The 22,623-nt window shown below is 42.9% G+C and overlaps 1 protein-coding gene across 1 annotated transcript in view; it reads left to right on the top strand.

The window, feature by feature from the left end:
• The window catches only part of LOC132891659 (MORC family CW-type zinc finger protein 3-like), an 85,201-nt gene that overhangs the window by 41,607 nt on the left and 20,971 nt on the right, over window positions 1-22,623 (top strand). Inside the window, exons 8-9 of the mRNA XM_060929454.1 lie at window positions 9,314-9,411; window positions 11,612-11,716. Of these exons, the coding sequence (XP_060785437.1) occupies window positions 9,314-9,411; window positions 11,612-11,716 (203 nt within the window). The remainder of the gene's footprint in view (window positions 1-9,313; window positions 9,412-11,611; window positions 11,717-22,623) is intronic.

The following is a 22,623-nucleotide window of genomic DNA, read 5'->3' as shown; positions in this document are numbered from 1 at the left end:
GCTCTCTCATGGTAAGATAAGATTTGAACCAGGCTAAAGAAGAACCAGTGATGCCAAGCAGAGTTTCTAAGCAGCTCAATAAAAGATTGTGACATACAGTGTCAAAGGCTGCTGTAAGGTCGAGGAGAACAAGTATACTGACATGGGCAGTGTCAGCAGCTAACAGCAAATCATTAACAACCTTGACCAGGGCAGTCTCGGTGCTGTGCATGGCCCTAAACCCAGACTGAAACTTCTCCCAAAGATTATATTGGGTTAAATGCTCTTGGAGCTGATTGGCAACAATACGCTCTAGGACTTTTGCAATGAAGGGAAGATTGGAAATGGGGCGATAATTTTTAAAATCAATAGCTGCTCCAGGTTTTTTCAAGACAGGAGTGATAGCTGCTGTTTTGAGAGCCTGAGGGACTAATCCAGTTGAAAGGGATGAGTTTATTATCTTAACCAGCAGGGGACAGAGAACAGGCAGGCAAATCTTGACCAAAGAGGTGGGCATAGGGTCGAGGAGACAGGTGGTAGGCCTGGATTTAGATACTAAGTCGAAGACATACTGCTCATCAACTAATGAGAAAGAAGAGAAAGATCCAGCTGGTGGTGGACAGGAAAAGGGGACATTAGAGGGAGTGATGGAAGTGGATTTGATCTGCTTGTATATAGAGTTGATTTTATTTTGGAAAAATTCAATAAATTTACAACAAAGATCAGTGGAAAGAGTAAGAGGAAAGTTTTTAGCAGGCAAAAGAAGTTTGTTTACAGTAGAAAAAAGCACTCTAGGGTTTCCTTGGCCTCTGGAAATGATGGTGGTGTAATAGCTGGTCTTGGCATCAATTAGAGACTCTTTGTAGGCAGAGACATGGTCACTATGGAGCACTTGCATGTGACGTGACAGACGCCATCTTGTCGGTCAAACGCCATATTCCCGCCTTCTACTTCTACCTTTTCTTCTGGAAAAACCTACTATATACGATTCTACTACAACGGCTGCGGCTACAAGCTCTCCCTACCTGTGCACGTTTTTTATGTTTTTTGTGTGTATTTTTGCGTGTTGTTCGTCTGTACCGGACTTCAATATCCACTACAACTGTATGGACTTACTGGACATTGGTTTCCAGCAGAAAATGACGGTTTGTAGCGATTTCCATCGCATGCACAACATTCCGGATGAGAAAAAAAAAAATTCCGGACGAGATAGCAAGACCAGCGGGGTCTCCGTGGATTGTTATCGGAAGCAAAGCGAAGGAGGCGGCGCCGGGAGCGGAAGCAAAAGCGAGGCTGCAGAGCTGGCCTGTTGACTAAGCTCAGAAAACAGCCACTCAAACCTCCACTGCTAAGCCTCTACTTCTCCAACGCCAGGTAAACAAGATGGACGATTTGGAATTACAGCTGGAATTAGCTTATTCTATTCTATAATCAGCTGGTCAGTGCTATACTCAATACTTAAGTGACTTACCCATCCAGTGAGGATCTTTTTCTTGTTTACAAGATGCCACATCTGAGTCGCTGACAAATCCTGAATTTCTGCAAAGATAACTGTGCAGAGATTTATAAGCACGCAGTGCTTCACCACTGAACAGCGAGGGAAAGTTGATGAGGTAATTATACACGTCCGGGTATTCCACCTCTAGCAGTTCCATATCCACTGACACGGTCGTGAAAACTCCGTCCGGAAAGCCATAAGGGTCACTAATCTGTAGATCGTTTATTTTAGACATATATCTAGTTACCTGTTCATTAGAAAAATGAGCCGTGTAGTCCGTCGGTTGAAATTGATCCATTCTGTACACGAGTGCAGCAGTATTCAGCTGTGCTGTTGACCGACAAGATGGCGGCTGTGTACTTTCTGGTCACGTGACTGCAAGATCTCTATATGCTAGTGCATGAACTGTCAAGCCAGTTTTACGACTAAGTCTCTCCAGCTGCTGACCAGCAGCCTTCATTTTACGAAGCTCAGGTGTAAACCACGGAGCAGAGTGAGAGAAACAGACAGTATGCGTCTTCAGGGGGGCAAGGTGATTGAGAGAGTCAGCAAGGTGAGAGTTGTAAAGCATGACTAACTCCTCAGGGGATGAGTTTAATGATTTAGTGGTCAGAATAGGATGTAGTGTGTCAAATAAATCAGCTGTAACTATGTTTTTTGTGTTCCTATATGTGATGGTGCGAAATTCACGCCTACGATGGAGAGGCTCAGGGACAGCAATATTAAAAAAAATAGCCATGTGATCAGAAACACAGAAATCTCTGGAATATAAATTTGATGGTGTGATGCCAGAGGTACAAACAAGATCTAAGATATGACCCTTTGAGTGGGCGGGGAAATCTACATGTTGGGTGAAATCAAAACAATCAAGGACAGCCACAAAGTTTTTAGCAAAATCACAGTTATCTGAGTCAACATGAATGTTCAAAATCACCAAGCACCAGTATAGATGGATACAAAGCACTGACAGATGAAAACAGCTCAGACAATTCATTAATAAAAACAGAGGAAACTCTGGGAGGCCGGTAAATGAGCAAAAGCAGTAAAGGTAGACCACCAGTAAACTTCAGAGCAAGACATTCAAATGATGAAAAATCCTGCAAGGGCATAGATACAATCCTATAACTGGAGCAATAGATCACAGCAAGACCACCCCCCCGCCCAGTTAAATGTGGCTTCTCCATATGCTCATATCCTACAGGAGTAGCTTCATTTAAGGCCAGAAAATCATTTGGTATTTGCCAAGTTTCAGTTAAACATAATATATCTATGCCAACATCAGTGATCAAGTCATTAATGTAGGGTGCTTTTTTATTAAGAGATTGCACATTTAATAAAGCAAACTACGCATTTCTTGAGGAAGGGCAATTCTGCGAAGTTTTAACGAAATTTATGGGACACAAGTTCGTAAAGTCAACAGAGCGCCTCTCAACGACAGTCCGCTTGATGTTACGATTCCAGCTCCAAAACGAATCAACGTTGTTGATGGCGAGCAAACGTCCGTCCAGAGCCCCTGTGTATATATTTAGGTCGACGCAGGAACCCAAGATGTTTGTGCGCAAGCAGGGTGTCAGGGAACTTATATATTTTATTCCCCAAATAGTGGAGATAGGCAGACGAATATTTAAGCGCCATGGAGAAGTCCCAGGAAAGCCGATGTGAAAGTTTTGGCTCACTGTAAAGCCAGTGTAGGTGGCTTAGATCAAAAACAAGGAGCCAGAGTAGAATCACTGTTGCACGCATCATCCAAGCAAGCAAGCGTAGGCTACACACAGAGCAGCTAGCCAGACACCTGTGCCCTTAACACGTTAGCCAACCGGATACTCCACTTGACACTCCAGAGGGCAGGCAACAGAAATAGCCAGCCCTAAGGAGAGCAGTAGTTCATTCTAACAAAAAACTTACCCACATAGCAAGTAAGAAACTTACCCAAAAGAACAGGTAAGGTGGACACACCTAAGAGGGCTCGCACAAAGTAATACAGGGTAGTCAGCATTAGTAGTAGCCTAGTCCATCAGTTTGGCCAACAGTTCAGTAAACTCCTGTTTTAAAGTCCGGACAGGTAGATAAGATGAATCCCCAGTCAGTACACAGTCTATATCCTGATTTCAGCAGTAGCAGATGGCTTATCTTGGATGTCAAGAGCAAACAGGTTTCCGAGGGCATTGGAAATATCTGACACAGATAGTCCTGGAATCCGCTCAACAGGTAACGTTACTGTTTAGGCAAGTATTTGCAGATGACATTCAAGGAAGCACGAGATAAGAAACCCATCTCCCAAAGAAGATTAGGGAAAAATAAAAACACAGATAGCGTGAAAGTAAAATGCTAAAAATAATAATAATCAAACAAATGCGGGCCCGAGGAGTAGCGGCAGCCAAATGCACCAGCGTTCACTCAAAACCGGAAACCGGAAGTCATATAAACCTTAACCACAGACCTGTGACAAGGACATCACTCTGCTGAACAGTCTAAACAACTTCTTTGGACGGTTTGAAGCTGACAACAGCATGCCTGCACAGAAGACACCACCCCTTCCGGATGACCAGGTGCTGTCCCTGTCTCCAGCCAGTGTGAGGAGATCCCTCTCCAGGATCAACACCCACAAAGCTATAGGACCTGACAACATTCCAGGTCGTGTGCTAAAGGACTGTGCAGAGGAGCTCACAGACATCTTCAGCACCTCCCTGAGCCAAGCTGTTGTCCCCACCTGCTTCAAGAGCACCACCATCATCCCTGTTCCAAAGAAGGCCTCTCCATCCTGCTTCAACGACTACCGCCCTGTGGCACTGACCCCCATCATTATGAAGTGCTTCGAGCGGTTAGTCATGCAGCACATCAAATCCATCCTCCCTCCCTCCATGGACCCGTACCAATTTGCATATCGGGCCAATCGGTCCACTGATGATGCAATCTCCACCGCTCTCCACTCAGCTGTCACTCACCTGGACACTAAGCACTCTTACATGCAGATGCTGTTCTTAGACTTGAGTTCAGCATTTAACACAATCATCCCCCAGCAGCTAATACAAAAACTGGACTGTCTAGGACTAAACACCTCCCTCTGCAACTGGTTGCTGGACTTCCTGACCGGAAGACCACAGGCAGTCCGGGTCGGCAGCAACACATCCAGCACCATCATACTGAACACAGGAGCCCCCCAAGGATGTGTGCTCAGCCCCCTTCTCTTCACCCTGCTGACCCACGACTGCACACCAACACACAACAGCAACCTCTTCATCAAGTTTGTGGATGACACAACTGTGGTGGGACTCATTAACAACAATGATGAGTCATACTACAGGGACGAGGTGAGCCCATGGATTAAAGCAAAAAAAAAATCTGACTGAAAAAAAAAAAGCTCCATGTCGTTGGCCCCTACCACGTCAGCGATGCGTCAAATTTTAAACGCCGTGTTGTCCGTTATCCCCTCGGCCCCTACTTATAGTACATTTACATAATTTTAACAATGACTAAAGCTAAGGCAAGACTTGACCATTGTCATTACTGGCTATTCATGATGAAACATCAAGTTTTCAGCACAAAGTGCAAATTTATTTCAACAATACTTTAGTAATGCACAGCAGTGGTTAAGAGAAAAGTGCAAGTGCAGTCGAACTTGAACCATGCTTTCAAAAGGGTGGAACAGAAAGAAAAATAAGAAAATCTGTTGAAATAAAGCCAGGAAACAAGAAAAGTAAAGTGAAAGTTCACTGTGGGTGGTAGAAAAGGGCAACTGGACTTGCTTGAAGATTCTTGAAAACGTTTCACCTCTCGTCCAAAAGGCTTCCTCAGTTCTGTCTGACTAATAGGGACTCCCTATTAGTCAGACAGAACTGAGGAAGCCTTTTGGACGAGAGGTGAAACGTTTTCAAGAATCTTCAAGCAAGTCCAGTTGCCCTTTTCTACCACCCACAGTTTACTATGACCTGGATGATTGAGAATCTTCACAGACAAGTGAAAGTTCACTTTTTCTGCTTCTTCGCAGTGAAGCCAAAGGCATCTAGTTTGGCAACACCTGATGCCTGTTTTTGTTTCTTTTTCCTTGGCACAGCAGCAGGAGCTTGCCATTATCGCCCATTTCATTTCGCAAGCCCATCTCCACTTATTCTTTACCGTTTTGCCGATGTCTGACACATCTGTGCCTTCATTTAAAAGAAGCGCGTCCATGCTGGCAAAACCGAAAGTAATTTGATGCGCTCTAGTGATGGAAATCGAAGGGCCTATGTCAGGTGGCCTTATACGCAGTACTTGAGTTGAGGGGGGATGTGGGGGGATGGCATCCCCCTTCTGAAATAAAAATCTCAAATCATCCCCTTTATAAAACGGCCATCCCCCCATCACATCCCTTGGGACATTTTACCAATTAATGTGGAAATTAGCCTACTATTATTTTAACAAATATTACTACCATTTCAACATTAGAGGCTTTGCGCAGTGATAGCCTACATGTAGCCGGATAAAAAAGACGCATATTTATTTATTCGGTTGCACCTCTCATTCACACCTATACGGAGGTTTCAGTCACTGAAAACAGCTACTTTTGCAAACTCTGGGCAGAGTGGAGATTTCTGAAAACTCCATCTTCAGACACTTGTGTAAATAGGGAAAACGAAGCAACAGTGGGCGAGAGGGCGCGCGTGAATATAATGAGTCATAGGTGTGAATCTTTCACCGAATGCCAATTGTCCCGGTTCTTCATGAAATCACACGCACACGCACAAATTCATTAGGTTAACTGTCCTTGTGCACTTGCGACACCAGAGCCACTTTCCTGAATTTTGAGCTTCGGAGTATTCGCTTCTTTATCTATTTAATCAATGAATTTGTCACATACATTAAATTACTAATGTAAACCATTAGTAGCCTATTTAAGCAATAGCTGTTTTCTCCACTGTTTTCCAACCTTTTGTGCTTAGTGAATGAGACACTTCATTACACTCCACTGACCGACTTCCAATTCTGGACTTTTTTGAAAATGTAAAATATAGGCCTACGAGATGTTTTTTTGGCACTTAATTCGCATTGGTCCTTCACTATTAATTTTTGAGACTGACGAGGCACTAAATACTGTGGAATTATTTTCTCCTTACTATGAAGTTTGGCATCTTAAACAAGTGTCGGGAAATCTTGCAGCCCAACTCTGCAGCCTCCAATGTTTAAGCGAACTGCTGAAACCATAATGTTTAAAGATTAAATCGTAGGCTAATCAAACCAAAGAAAAACACAGCCTTTCCAGAACGCTGTCTGCCGAAGCCTGTTTAACCTACAAAAGGCTTAATAGCATAGATCTTGCTGCGGCTTCAACAGGGCTGTTTAGATTTTTCACCTGATCACCTTTCAATAGGCAAATATTATTATTATTATTATTATTATTATTATTACTACTACTACAATAGGCCTAGTATTAGTAGTAGGCAAGTAGTTGCCTAGTAGTAGGACAGCCAGATTGTTTCATCAGTGGAGCCGCCGTTAAAAGGAAACTGATGCGGAGCGCGGCGGCTCGCCTCGGGGTGAATCGCGTCCCGAGGCGCGGGGCTGGCCCGCCCTGGCAGTGCTGGTTCGTTGGGGAGAGGGCAGAGGTCACTGACTACCAAGTTTGGAGAGGCTGGGACCTCCCCTGGCCGAGTTACGAGCGTCCAAAGTCAGGCTGGAGCCGCCGATAGAAACGAAACTCAAGCCGAGCACCGCAGCTCGCTGCCTACGCCGAGCCTCCCCGGGACTAGACAGTAGCGTAGGCTGTATTTATTTATTTAGGCCTATCTAGCGCAACAACTTATTCCTTTACATATACTCAAACATAGCACAAGAAAGGGTTCAACAACAGGCAATCACAGCAGCTTGGTGAAGTTCTAAATCACATCGGTGTCAGACCTATGGGCCTACCCCCCCCCCCCCCCTTTTTTCCCTCGGATCTGCATCAATCTCATTATTGACCTTTAGCGCTCCCAGTTGACGGAAATCCGTCGTAGCGACAGAAAACTTTAATCCATGCTCTATGACTACGTTCAGACTGCACCCTGAAACGACCCATATCCAATTTTTTTGCCCATATGCGACCTGTATCCGATTTGTTATTGACAATCTGAACGACACAGATCCGATTTTTTCACATGCGACCCAGGCCGCTTGGATATGTAGTCCTAAATCCGATGCATATCCAATATTTTCACATGCAACTGCAGTCTGACCGGACAGGTCGCATTCATGCGACCTACACGTCATCAACAAGAGACAAACGTCACTATTCTGCGTTGGCTAATCCCACCTCTTTGGTGGAAAACAACATTTGTACAATTTTCAGAATTTAAATAGACTTTTATAGAATTGATCAAGCTAATGGTGGATTTGGTAGGGACCTGGATGTTTATCTGTTAGCCTGATTAAATAAAACAGTTTCTATAACTGATTTATAACTTAAACCATCCTGTATTACAAGATTATAAGATTGTTCTGGAAATTTCCAGTAATTTGACACCTTCGGTCTCATTAGTCTGCTGCCCACATTAATCAGATTATTGTGTGAGTTCCGCCGCCGCCACAAAAACCACATCACCAGGTCTCGCCTCATCTCCATAGCAAACTGCACTGGTGTTTATGCACCTTGAGCCAGCGCTGAGAGAAGTTGCAGAATTCAGCTGGCTATAAACAATCTAAATAAATATTTATAAAAATGTAGAAAAAATGTATTAATATGACGAAATAAATATGTGCAAATTATTAAGCCTGAATTAAGAGTTTGGTAATACAGCGGCCGTATCCCAAATGACTGCCTACTGAAGCTCGAGTGCACTATATAGAGTTTAAAAATACATTACTTCCTAGTAACATGTAGTGCACTTATATAGAAATTAGAGAGACATTTAGGAGTCAACCCTCGTTACCAGGCTACACGTTTTCATTTCAGTTCAGAAACAAAAACACACACGAGACCTCACACTTTAACACTAACCAGATAATTAAACAAACAAACAAAAAAAGAAATCATTAAACTTGAAGAGTGCGCTTTTTTTTTGTTTACGTATTACGTAAATGTGCTTATTACGTGTCAATTTGCGCATGCGGGACACTTTTGGATCATTTTCCGTTCATATTGGAGATCGCATACAAGTCTCATATAATTGGCAATGTGAACGGCCTAACAAAAAAATCGGATTTCACAACAAATCGGATATGGGTCATTTCAGGTTGCAGTCTGAACGTAGTGTAAGAGTAACAAACAACTGCCACAGTTCCCTGCCATTTAGAACGATCTCCAACCCAATAGCTACTAAATGCATAGGGTCCAGGAAAGAAATGACATGGTGTGAAGTTATTTACAGCAAGTATTACATCACTATAACTTCATGGCTTGAAGGTCTTGGCAGCTGCACACACACACACACACACACACACACACACACACACACACACACACACACACGAAAGCATTCATATGTTAGGAATTGCTTTTGGAGGTTATCCAGTTTTAATAGAACCACAATTATGCCCCTAACTAGCATTATTTGAACCAAGCTACAGTTTTATATTTTCATTGGGCACAATGTGCTTCACAACCATTCTGAACAAGTGCTATCTAGTATTTGGATATGCTACAAGATAATAAACCTTTACAGACAATTCCAGATTATCAATAATCATGACTGAGCATATATAGTCCGATATTCAGGATTACTTCTACTTTGTGCTTTTATCATCAAGATAATACAAATGTAAATAAGTTATACACATATTCATTTTATATGCATTCAAATCTATTTCTAGAGTGATGTTGTGAAGCAAACAAAACAAAAAAAATATTTTATTCATTCAGTGTTTGCTGTTTTCTGTTACCAGGCCAAGAGCACAGGAGTAGGAATTATTGGGGTGATGGAGTGTAACTACCTCACACCAACTCACAACAAGCAAGACTTTGACAAGACAGAAGAGTACAGGTATGTTTGAGTAACATTTACAGATGACTTGCAACTTTCAAGGAACATGTTCAGAAATTAATTATCTATAAATTCAGGTTTGGATATAAATGTAACACAAGACCCAGAAACACAAGATACAGATCCATATGCTCAAGGTTTTATTCAAGTCAAGACAGGCTTGGTGGATATCAAAAGCACAAACCTATCAATGAACACATTCCAAAGCAAAATTCAAAACCAGATTGAGTAAACTGGCCAAGGTCAATCCAGATACAAAAGGCTCAGAACTCACATAGACGATAGGCAAACTGTAAGACGAGGTAAGAATCCGTGTGCTTTTTAAACGGTTCAAACAGAAACTGAGAGACAGGAAAAAGTAGTTCAAACTTCAGGAGAGGGTGCCCTCTGGCAGGCTGGTGCAATAGAGCTCAGGATGGATGTCGCAGTGGCACAATACAAGTGCATCTCCAAAAATTTGAATATTATGAAAAAGTTCTTTTTTTTTTTGGTAATTTAATTAAAAAAGGCAAACTTTCATATATTCTGTTCATTACATGCAAAGTGAAATATTTCAAGGCCTTTTTGTTTTAATTTCTAAATTAAACCCTCAGGAGAGGGCACCCTCTCCTGAAGTTTGAACTACTTTTTCCTGTCTCTCAGTTTCTGTTTGAACCGTTTAAAAAGCACATAGACTCTTACCTCGTCTTACAGCTTGCCTATCATCTAAAGATGATTATGGCTTATAGTGCACGGAGCTCAGAAATCCAGTATCTCAAATTATTAATTATTAATCTCAAATATTTCCTCAGATCAATCAAAAAAGGGTTTATGTTCCAGAAATGTCCAACTTCTGACAAATATGTTCATTTATACACTCAATACTTGGTTGGGGCTCCTTTACCATGAATTACCGCATCAATGCGGCGTGGCATGGAGGTGATCAGCCTGTGGCACTGCTGAGGTGTTATTGAAGCCCAGGTTGCTTTGATAGCAGCCTTCAGCTCATCTGTATTTTTGGGTTGGGTGTTTTTCATCTTCCTCTTGACAATAGCCCAAAGATTCTCTCTGGGGTTCAGGTCAGATGAATTGGCAGGCCAAACAAGCACAGTAATATCATGGTCAGCAAACCATTTGGTAGTAGTTTTGGCACTGTGGGCAGGTGCCAAGTTCTGCTGGAAAAAGAAATCAGCATCTTCATAAAGTTTGTGAGCAGATGGAAGCATGAAGTGCTCCAAAATCTCCTAGTTAGATGGCTGTGTTGACTTTGAACTTGATAAAACACAGTGGACCAACACTAGCAGATGACATGGCACCCCAAGTCATCACAGACTGTGGAAACTTCACACTGGACTTCAAACACCATGGATTCTGTGCCTCTCCACTCTTTCTGCAGACTCAAGGACCTTGATTTTCAAATGAAATACAAAATTTACTTTTATCTGAAAAGAGGACTTTGGACCACTGAGCAACAGTCCAGTTCTTTCTCTCCTTAGCCCAGGTAAAACACTTCTGACGTTGTCTCTGGTTCAGGAGTGGCTTGATATTAGGAATGCAACAGTTGTAGCCCCTTTCCTGAAGATGTCTGTGCGTGGTGGCTCTTGATGCACTGACACCAGCCTCAGTCCACTCCTTGTGAAGCTCTCCCAAGGTCATGAATTGACTTTTATTGACAATCCTCTCAAGGTTGCGGTCATCTCTGTTGCTTGTGCACCTTTTCCAGCCAGTCTTTTCAGCAACAACCTTTTGTGGCTTACCCTCCTTGTGGAGGGTATTGATGATCATCTTCTGGACAACTGTCAAGTCAGCGGTCTTCTTCGTGATTGTGGTTGCGTGTACTGAACTAGACCGAGAGATACACGGTATTTACTGTATACTGTTTTAGTCAAACTGGAAGTTAAATATTCTAATAATCTGAGATACTGGCTTTCTAATTTTCATGAACCATAAGCCATAATCATCAAAATTAAAACAAAAAAGGCTTGAAATATTTCACTTTACATGTAATGAATATAGAACATGAAATTTTCCCTTTATTAATTAAATTATGAAAAACTGAACTTTTTCATGATATTCTAATTTTTTGAGATGCACTAGTATACAGTACGAGTATTATGAGTACAGTACGTGAAAGCCTTTTTTTTTTTCACACACTGATCAGTAGTGTTCCTATACATATATAAACAGTTTACTGAATGGTGCTCTTTTTTTGTTCATGTAGGAGAACCATGCTGAGTGTAGGTTCTAAGCTTGAGGATTATTGGAAGGAAGTCCAGTATAGACTTCAGAAAAACCTGAAATGCACTGAACGTGTTGAGGATCTTGTGTAAGTTTAAAATTGCATGTATACACACACACACTTGTATGCTAAACCATCCAGTTGTAAAGTCTCAGAATTTGTGTAGGCTTTAATTGACCCTTTAGGACTTTCTCAGGCTCAGAATTGTCAGCTGATGACCATTGCTGAGCATAATAAATTATTTTCAAACCTTCTTCTAACACTCAACAACTATGTGCTCTCCAAGTAGCTGACCAAGAAAACCCTCAGATAGAACTGCCTGTATGCTGGTCATAAAGGCAAAGCAAATTCCACAATTGACAGCAAGGACCTTTAGGAAGGTTTACATGACACAGGAGTGATGGTGCATTCTACTGTGTAGCTTTGTTTGCACAAACATGAGCTGCACAGAAGAGTCATCAGCAGGAAACCTTACCTGCAACCTGATCACTTAATTCAAATGTCTGAAGTATGAAAAACAACGTATTAATAAGCCAAAGGCGTTTTGGAAATGGATCCTGTGGACTGAAGTATAAATGGAGGTCTTTGACCTGAAATCACCAAAGATGTGTTTGGAGAAAAAGGAACAGCATTTGATTAAAAGAAGACCTTGCCAACTATTAAGCATGAGTGTGTATCTAGTGTGCTTTAAGGTTATGTGGCATCCAGTGGCACTTTAATCATTTCACAGGTAAATGGAAATATTGAGCAAAATCTGGTAAATATCAGCATATTGTGGAAGCAAATATGAAGGCTGGTTTCTACAGCAGGACAGTGATCCAAAACATACTTCAGTATCTACTAAGAACTACTTCAAAAAAAAAAGCAAGCTGAAGCTTTTGGAATAGTCCTCACAGTCCTTTAACTTGAACTAGGGATGTTAACCGATGACCGTTTGACCGATGGTTGACCGAATCAACGTCAACCGGTTAATTTTTTTTGGTTGTCGGTTAAAAAAAAAAAAAATCAATCGTTTTGAAGCTGCCAATTTTGGAGCGGAGAACCTGGAATTCTGTGTTGTAAATGCTTGGGGCATGCCATGGGGTGTAAGGAAGACAGCTGACAAATCAGAAACACCCATTCAGTCATGTCCCGCCCTCCCGCCCCACTTGGCGAAAGAAAAGTGTAGACACAGGCTTTTTAGCTTACAAATTACTATTCTGTTTTTTTTTTATTATTATTTGAAGGCATATCGAGTTTAGTCCTGCCTTGGCCAGTGCATTCTGAAAGTATGTTTCGGTCTGTAGCCAACAATGCATGTTATTGCAGATCATATCTCTCCACACAAACTAAAGGTGCAGATGCCAGCTTTTTCACGGCTGAATCGTGCAGATCCGATTTTTTTTTAGGGGGGGCATTGGAGTGTCTGAATAATTTCATCAGAGTAAATTCTGTATTAAAATTACTGAATAAGCAAATGCCGTTACAGTCCATGAAACATAGGAAGTATGAGAAGAAAACAGTAAATCAGAAAGCTGCGCACGTTTTCGCGGAAGCTGCGCAAATGTGCGCAGCTTCCGCGAAAACGTGCGCAGCTTTCTGATTTACTGTTTTCTTCTCATACTTATACTTCCTATGTTTCATGGACTGTAACAGCATTTGCTTATTTAGTAAGTTTAATACAGAATTTACTCTGATGAAATTATTCAGACACTCCAACGCCCCCCCCCCCCAAAAAAAAATCGGATCTGCACGATTCAGCCGTGAAAAAGGCGGCATCCGCCAAAAGGCGCGTTGTTTGTGTAGCGCTTGTGTCGTGGACCTGTAGAAAAAGCACTAAATATCTCCTAGGCTCGGTAGAGAGGTAAGCTTCAAGATAGAACAACTGAAAATGGTAACCTGGAAACCGTTGTAAAAGGAGTTGATCAGTTGACAGTTTTATTGATTTACAATTATATATACACCGGCTGTGCACCTTTTGCACAGCTTTAACCTTTCAATGATGTGACTTAGTCCCGGTTCAACGCAATATCAATGAAAGGAAAATAAAACAAAAGGAAGAGCTCTTCAAATAAAAATAACAAAATTATAAAATAAGAAATGGTTCAGTCTTTTCCCAGTTCAGTCCAAATCAATTCAGTCCTTCTTTTCCACAAAAATATGAAGATATCCAAAAAACAGTATCCGAAATCTGATTTAGAAGTTCGAAGATCAAGTTGAGTCAAAGGCAATGTATTAAGGTTCCTCTTATCTGGTATCTGTTGATGTGAAGATCATCTGGCTCCTGAAGCGGTCACACGGCTGGCCACACCGCACTGTCGACCATCTCCAGTCCATGGGCTCGGCTCGCCATCCTTGGATCGGATTCTAATCAATGTCCAAAAAAAACCAGTCTACAGAACAGTAGACTAATAAGTATTCTTCTCTGAGATCTCAATTATTCAATTTCTATCATTCATTTATCATGTAACTTATATGAAAAGATACATCCCTCTTTTAAATGTAATGTGAATGATTTACCACATTAACCCATATTACAAAATACAGTAAGTATTTACATGACTTACTTCCCAGTTGTAAAGAAAATATTGCATGGCTTAAACAATAAAGTTTGTAACTCAGTCTTAACAAAACAGTATGAATTGTACTTTTATATATATTGTCCATTTCTGTATTATCACATTTTAAACCTTTTAATTTGTAACCATTAGGCTATAACACTATTACAACATATTTACATCATTAGGAAAACATTTCCCTTTCTTTGCATTAAATATCACAAAGATATGGCTTCAAACAGTAGCATACACAAGGCAGCTACCCTGAAAATCGCCACCACTCGGTAGCTAGCTTCACCGAGTAGTTAACTGTGAGCTAATAACATCATGTTCCTTCTGGAACGTTCAGACAGCATGTCCAGGGTGGTGCGTGCCACTGTGGAGGCAGCACGGCACGCCAGGGCATCCGCCAACCAGTAAAGTCACAATGATGCAAAATGCACCAAAGTGGGTTAAACATTGAAGAAAAGTACCAGTTACCAAAGTTCCAACATAAACATTTACCACGAACACAATTCTCTGCAGTCACTTCGACTGGTTTTAAAGGAATAACTGTCGGGAACTTAACACTGGGTATAGCTAACACGGTTGAACTAGCAAGGGGCAACGTGTTCACTCACCGAAGTTCTTCTCATAAAACACTAGGTGGAAAAACACTTGTTTTTCTGCTCCACCGGCAGGTTTGTGGTGTCGGGTACTTCTGATTTACTGCTTTGAGTCAAACTTGTTACTTTATGTGGGTTATTTGTCTTTTAAGTTATCACATTCACGGAGCTCATCAAACTCGTGTTCACAGGGAAACGTTGCGTTGAAAAGAGAGAGAGAACCGGAAGTGTGTGGTGGTTCACTACTCTCTGGACAGGGTAGTGCGCCCTCATGTGGCAATACTAGATAATTGCATTTTAGTAGCCCATTTTCCATAGGGGTTACACCCTCCCCCCCTTACTCTGCATGAGTCCCTTCATGCCTATCATACCAATACATCAGTTCACATAGCAACAATAGGATAGGTTCCATCATTAATAGTGTCAAGGGCTCTATTGAAACCTTCCAAAAGAGTTTGTGCAAAAGAGATTAAGGGTTTTCCTAACTCAGGGTAATGAAAACGACCAGGTGGTCTATGTATTCTGTCTGACCTACGTGTAGTGTCAGTAGTGTCAGTACCTATATCAGTTTCTACATGAAGTGGTGTATTTGCTTGATCAGTGCTTTGCTGAGTGTTAACATCAGTTTCAACTTCAAGACTCTCTGGAATAATAATTGGGGAGGTTTCTTGGTCAACGACCATTGAGGTTTCACGTTTGTCATCTGGCAAGGTCATATCCTTTTCATCAGACTTCTGTTCTTGGGTGTTCTCTGTTTCCACTGGTTCAGCTGCTGCTGGAAGTACGCTGACAGGTTCCGCTGATTCAACTACTGTTGGAGATTCACTGACAGGTTCTGCTGATTCAACTTCTGCTGGGGTAACACTGACAGGTTCTGCTGATTCAACTTCTGCTGGGGTAACACTGACAGGCTTCACTTGGTGGTCTGCCCTGGGTTCACCCAAACAGTGGGCAGTCTGGTGTCCAGTAGGTTCGGCAGAAGTTGATGGAACGGCTGATGTCTGGGTGGGTTGCAGCATCACTGGAACATCAATCACCTCATAGAAGCGTCTCTCTGGAATGACTGATGGCTGGAAGGAGTAGTACGACAAATCATCCTCCGAGTCAAGGTCCTCGTCTGGAGCAGGAGGTCGACTCCGTCGGGTTCGTGGACGTTGAGGTTTTGACTTTGTCGTCTCTTCTTCTTCAGCCTCACACAAGTCACCGCAAGGGAGCAGAAGGTCTCTATGTAGAGTTCGGGTGGGGCCATCTCCATCCATTGGTTCCACTGTATACACAGGAAGGTTTCCCATCCTCCTCAGGACTCTGTACATTGTTGACTCCCATTTATCTGCGAGCTTGTGTTTATTTCGCAGCCGTACATTTCGGACAAGTACTTGATCTCCTTCTTCTAAAGTAGATTCTCTCACTTTCTTGTCAAAGCGTCGCTTGTTGCGGTCAGCGACCTTCTGTGAATTCCCCTTCGCTATCTGGTAGCTTTCCTCCAGCCGTGATTTCAGAGCTCTCACATACTGAGAATGAGTCTTGGGAGCTGACTTTTTGGCAGGCAAACAGAATGCAATGTCTACAGGGAGCCTTGGTTGACGTCCGAACATCAATTCGTATGGGCTAAACCCTGTTACCTCGTTCCTAGTACAATTATAGGCATGCGTCAAAGGTTTTACAAAATCACGCCAGTGACTTTTCTTCTTGTCAGTGAGAGTTCCTAACATACCTAATAGAGTTCGATTAAAACGCTCTACGGGGTTTCCCCTTGGGTGATAGGGACTGGTGCGCACTTTGGTAATACCAGCAAGGGCACATAATTCTTTGATGAGTTGGGACTCAAAGTCCCTGCCCTGGTCACTCAGTAGGCGCTCAGGAAACCCGTAATGCACTAGAAACTGTTCCCAAAGTGACTTTGCAACTGTTGTAGCCTTCTGGTCTTTTGTAGGAATAGCTACGGCATACTTGGTGAAATGATCTGTGATAACCAAGATGTCTTTTGTATTGTGACTATCAGGCTCCAAGGACAGATAATCCATGCATACTAGTTCCATGGGCCGGGTTGTTTGGATATTCACAAGAGGTGCTGATCTCTCAGGTGGCGTTTTCCTTCGGACACAACGGCCACATGTCTTTATCTTGGTTTCCACGTCTGTGGCCATCTTGGGCCAATAGAATCTTGATCTGACCAAATCTAGAGTTCTTTCCAGGCCCATGTGCCCCATATCATCGTGGAGGCACTGGAGAATGGTGGGTCTCAGGGATTTGGGGGTCACAAACTGATAAGTAACGTCACTGTCCGTTTGTCGAGTTCTGAAAAGAAGACCATCTCTCAATTCCAATTTTTTCCATTCTTTGAGCAAGAGCTTCAACTCCAAGGAGTCTGGGTTGATATTGGGCTTCACAGCATCTGCAGCTTCCAAAAGCTCAACCACAGCGCTTATAACTGGGTCAGATCTCTGTTGCCGTTGGAGCTCTCCCTGGCTGAATGTAGGCAAGGTGTGACAGCCCAATGACACTTCCTCCTCATACACATCTGGCACTGCATCTGCGTGGAGTGAAAGAGACTCTACCAGGGTGATGGAGGGCAGATCATCGTCCGTTTCACTCAAGAGGTGGCGGTGACAGACGGCATGTACGGTCTCAACAGACAGGCTCTGGTCAGGACGTGAAGATAAATGGTGAGAGGTGAATTGTTTCACTCGTTCTCTTTCTTCCAGAGAAACATCATCATCCTCCAGCGTGTCATGAGGTCGTCTGGAAAGGCCATCGGCATCTTGATTGCACTTTCCAGCGCGATACTTGATATTAAAATCGAATGTGGAAAGTGCTGCCAACCACCGGTAACTGGCAGCATCAAGTTTGGCAGATTTCAGGATGTAGGTGAGAGGGTTATTGTCAGTCACTACAGTGAACGTATTGCCATACAAATAATCTTGAAATTTCTCTACGATGGACCATTTCAATGCGAGAAATTCCAACTTGTGAGCTGGGTATCGCTTCTCACAGGGGGACAGTCCTCTACTTGCATAGGCAATTACTCGCATTTCACCCTCTTGTTCTTGATAGAGGGCGGCACCCAACCCAAAGGTGCTCGCATCGGTGTGGAGAACATATGGGAGTTTTGGGTTTGCATATCCAAGTACAGGGGCTGATGTTAGTTTCTGTATGACTGTGTCGAAAGCATTCTGACATTCATCTGTCCAGCGATTTGCAAACGGCTCCTTCACATTGAAATAGGCTCCAGAGTGAGCTGTTGCTCTCCTTCCTTTTTGGTAGGGTGGGTAGCCCTTTGTAAGATCATTCAAGGGTTTGACTATTTTCGAATAGTCCTTCACATAGCGACGATAATATCCTGCAAAACCTAAAAACGACTTGAGTTCTTTGAGATTTTGGGGTCTAGGCCACATGTGGAGGGCACGGACCTTTTCAGGATCAGTTTCTACACCTTTACTTGAAACGATGTGTCCTAAGTAACGCACGGAGCTTTGAAAAAAGCTGCACTTTGAAGGTGAAAGTTTCAAGCCGTGTTCTCTCAACTGTTGGAGTACATGTAACAGTCTGGTTTCGTGTTCTTCTAGGGTGCTAGAAAAAACTATGACATCATCTAAAAACACAAGTACTTCTTTCAGATTAAGATTTCCCATGCACCTCTCCATTAATCTTTGAAAAGTGCTTGGTGCGTTGGTGATGCCCTGGGGCATACGGTTAAACTCATAAAACCCCAGTGGGCATACAAAAGCAGTCTTGGCCTTATCGCGTTCCTCCATCTCAATCTGGTAATAACCTGACTTCAGGTCCATTACCGAGAACCATTTGGACCCAGCCAGGGCTGAAAAGGCTTCTTCAAGATTGGGAAGTGCATAGGCATCACGTATTGTCAAGGAATTGAGTTTCCGGTAATCAACACATAGACGAACATCTCCATTCTTTTTGCGGACAACTACAATTGGGGATGAGTACGGTGACTCTGAGTTGCGAATCACTCTGGCCTCAAGGAGTGTTTGCAGGTGTTTTCTTACAGCTTCGTAATCTTTGGGATGAATGGGTCGTGATCTTTGCTTAAACGGGGTTCCGTCTTTCAAGTTTATATGGTGTTTCACTTGAGATGCATGACCAAAGTCAAGGTCGTGTTGTGCGAAAACGTCGGAGTAGGCTGTTAAACTCTGTGTTACTCTTTCCTTCCACTCTTTGGAGAGAGGCGAGTTTCCAAAGTCAAATGTTAGGTTGGACTTTCCAAGGTCAGAAACTTGATGATTTACAGCACAGCATTTCGCGCTTTCCGTTTTTCTGCTAAGTTCCTGGATTACTTCAGGGGTGTGGAGCTCGGCTATAACACAGTGTGTGGGGAGGGTTATGTCATGCTCAGTTTCATTTCTTACCCACACACGTAGCTTATGGGGGTTCAGTCGGGGCAAGGTGACAAGACAACATTCAACAAGGATTCCTCCTGGTAAGGAAGATGTCACAGGCTGTTCAACTACTGCACGCTCACCAGGACTGTTGGTCTTGACATGGCCTTCGACAAGGACTCTTCCGTGAGCAGGTATCGTTTGCCGAACTTTGCCCTTCAGCGTCATCAAGCCAATCCGGCCTGTCGAACTGGCTTCCTGTCTGTGCTTCAGTGTGTGAAGGATTTGCTGATAGCCATATACAGAAGACAAGTCAATTGGCCTTCTGTGGTGACAGTGCTCATTATACAAGACATCAAGAGCATTTGTTCCAATTAGCACTGGTAAATCGCAGCTACTGCGCACGTCTGGGGTGACTAAAGCTAAAGTGCATACTTCAGGTTCATTTTCAACAAAATTCTTTGGGAACTTCAGGCTTATAGGCACATAACCTAAATATGGAACACTTTGGCCATTAGCGCCTTCAACATCTAGGCCTTCGACTGGTTGAATGGGACAGTCTGATAGGTGATTGTTGTAAAAAGAAGCAGATATGGTGGTCACTTGTGACCCAGTATCCAGGACACAGTTACAATTGACACCTGAAACAATGACTTGAGCTGTACACTTCTGTCCAATGAGACCCATTGGAAGGTGGGGTTGATGTCCTGTTGAATGTGATTGACTGGACACTTTAATGGCAGATTTGCTTTTGGGACATTTCTGTTGCACAGCTCCCGATAGTCCCGCATCAGGAACTGGGTTCAGTTTAACGGCTGCTCACTGGCTTCGCCCCAGGACTGTAGCCTCTGTTCAAAATCTGTGCGCTTTTCATGCACTAACTGAGGGTTTGGTTCGTTGCTGCAGGAAGGAGCAATATGGCCATCCTCGCCACATCTGAAGCAGTAGCCTGGGCGTGGTCTCTTAGTGAGTTTTGGTTCGGAAGAAGAGTGTTCTTCACTGGGCAGGTTCGGTTTGGGTTTTTGTTTCTTAGTTTGCTTAGCAGTTTTCGGGCGTGAGCCAGTATTCAGTGTTGCTTTAAGAGAAGCCATCTGGGTCTGCAACATTGCAATTTGCTTTTCAAGCTTTTGTGTGTCAGAGAGAGACTCTGGTCCAGCATAATCAGGGCTGTATTCTTCTGCAAAGTGGGCATTAGCATGTGCTTTGGCTAAGCCTAAGTGCTGTTTCATACGGCTAGATTTAGCTGCTTGCCGGTCTTCTTCAGTGCGGAGGAGAAGGAGTAGCTCAGAAAACGGGGGTGGGTCTTTCTTTTTCTGCTCTAACTGAAGGCTGGTAATCAGAGCATTATTCCAGCACCCCCTACAAAATTGCCTGAGGAGCTGGCGATTGAATTCAGCAGCGGCAATGCCACCTCTCTTCACCACTTTGCTCAGAATGGTGCGTAGGCGTTGCAGGTAGGCGGAAGGTTTTTCACCCGAGTTCTGATTTGTGCTCAAGAAGTGAGCAAAAAGCTCATCACCATCATCCACAGTGTCATATGCGGAATCAAGAAGGCTTAAGTAGTCATGTGGAGATGCTTTTGGACCAAGATTCTTAACGATATGGGCAGCAGGTGGGAGGAGGCTCTCTACTATCTTCCGCACAGTGTGTTTCTCAGACACAGTTGCATCAGTTAAGAAAAAGTCAACATTGCTGCGCCATGTATCATAGTCAGACTCAGAAGCAGGACAGGGGACTTTTCCGGAGAATGGTCTCAGTTTGATACGATCAGGGGTGAAGTCACTGTTCTTAATCACATGCTCAACTACTACTTTCTGAACAGCATCAGTAGTAAGATGCTCAGGAGCCAAGGTAAAGGCTTGTGCTTTGGGTCTGGCTATGGCGTCCGCCATGTCAGGGAGTGCTTGAGCTTGTGGGGCAACTGAGGCCTCAGCCGTGTTGGGAAGTTTCGGTGTTTGTGCTACAGTTGGGGAGCTTAATACACTAGTAATGGAATCAGAATCATTTGAGTGAGATAAGACAGTGTCTTTTTGTGTGTGGTTCACAGTTTTGTCACCTGTTGGTTCATCATGAGTGGGGTTGTCAGAGGCTTGTGATGATTGGCTAAGTGTGGCTATGTCAGCATCACCGGTAGGGTTACTTTTAGTAGACCTTTGAATTTTAGCTAGCTCATCTCGCAAGAGTTTCTCAAAGTCGGCACCACTCAATTTAGCTATGCCTTTTAGTTCAGCCAAGTAAGAGCTGGTTAAGCTAGAGCTTTTGTCAGCGGCATACAGCTCAGAGAGGAGCTGAATGCTGTGGGTGACCTCAGGGTTACTGGTGTGTCGTTCACAAGGCAAAGTGTCCTGAATGAAAGTGATAGGTTCACCTGATGTGAATTCTACAATGGCAGTGTTTTTAAACTGAGGTTCGTCACTAGGCACTCTAATTATTCTATCAATGGAACCAAGCGTGGCTAGGTAGTCCATGACCTCATTATCCTCTACTCCCATTGTTAAACCACCTACAAGGAGTGCATTCGGCACTTTCACGTTCCATTCTCTGATTACATCCATATTTCAGGCTATTTCACCAAGGCAATGTTTCAAAATAACAGGTTGCAAATATTGACCACAATAAAAATGTCAACTGTTCGACTACCAACTGAAAAAATAGGGTAATACCTCTCCTGGCTGGCTCGCCACTAATTATGTAGCGCTTGTGTCGTGGACCTGTAGAAAAAGCACTAAATATCTCCTAGGCTCGGTAGAGAGGTAAGCTTCAAGATAGAACAACTGAAAATGGTAACCTGGAAACCGTTGTAAAAGGAGTTGATCAGTTGACAGTTTTATTGATTTACAATTATATATACACCGGCTGTGCACCTTTTGCACAGCTTTAACCTTTCAATGATGTGACTTAGTCCCGGTTCAACGCAATATCAATGAAAGGAAAATAAAACAAAAGGAAGAGCTCTTCAAATAAAAATAACAAAATTATAAAATAAGAAATGGTTCAGTCTTTTCCCAGTTCAGTCCAAATCAATTCAGTCCTTCTTTTCCACAAAAATATGAAGATATCCAAAAAACAGTATCCGAAATCTGATTTAGAAGTTCGAAGATCAAGTTGAGTCAAAGGCAATGTATTAAGGTTCCTCTTATCTGGTATCTGTTGATGTGAAGATCATCTGGCTCCTGAAGCGGTCACACGGCTGGCCACACCGCACTGTCGACCATCTCCAGTCCATGGGCTCGGCTCGCCATCCTTGGATCGGATTCTAATCAATGTCCAAAAAAAACCAGTCTACAGAACAGTAGACTAATAAGTATTCTTCTCTGAGATCTCAATTATTCAATTTCTATCATTCATTTATCATGTAACTTATATGAAAAGATACATCCCTCTTTTAAATGTAATGTGAATGATTTACCACATTAACCCATATTACAAAATACAGTAAGTATTTACATGACTTACTTCCCAGTTGTAAAGAAAATATTGCATGGCTTAAACAATAAAGTTTGTAACTCAGTCTT

Source organism: Neoarius graeffei, chromosome 9 (genome assembly GCF_027579695.1).
Source record: "Neoarius graeffei isolate fNeoGra1 chromosome 9, fNeoGra1.pri, whole genome shotgun sequence".
Lineage (NCBI taxonomy): Eukaryota > Metazoa > Chordata > Actinopteri > Siluriformes > Ariidae > Neoarius > Neoarius graeffei.
Note: the sequence above shows the minus strand (reverse complement) of the source record. Positions and strands in the feature narration are given on the sequence as shown.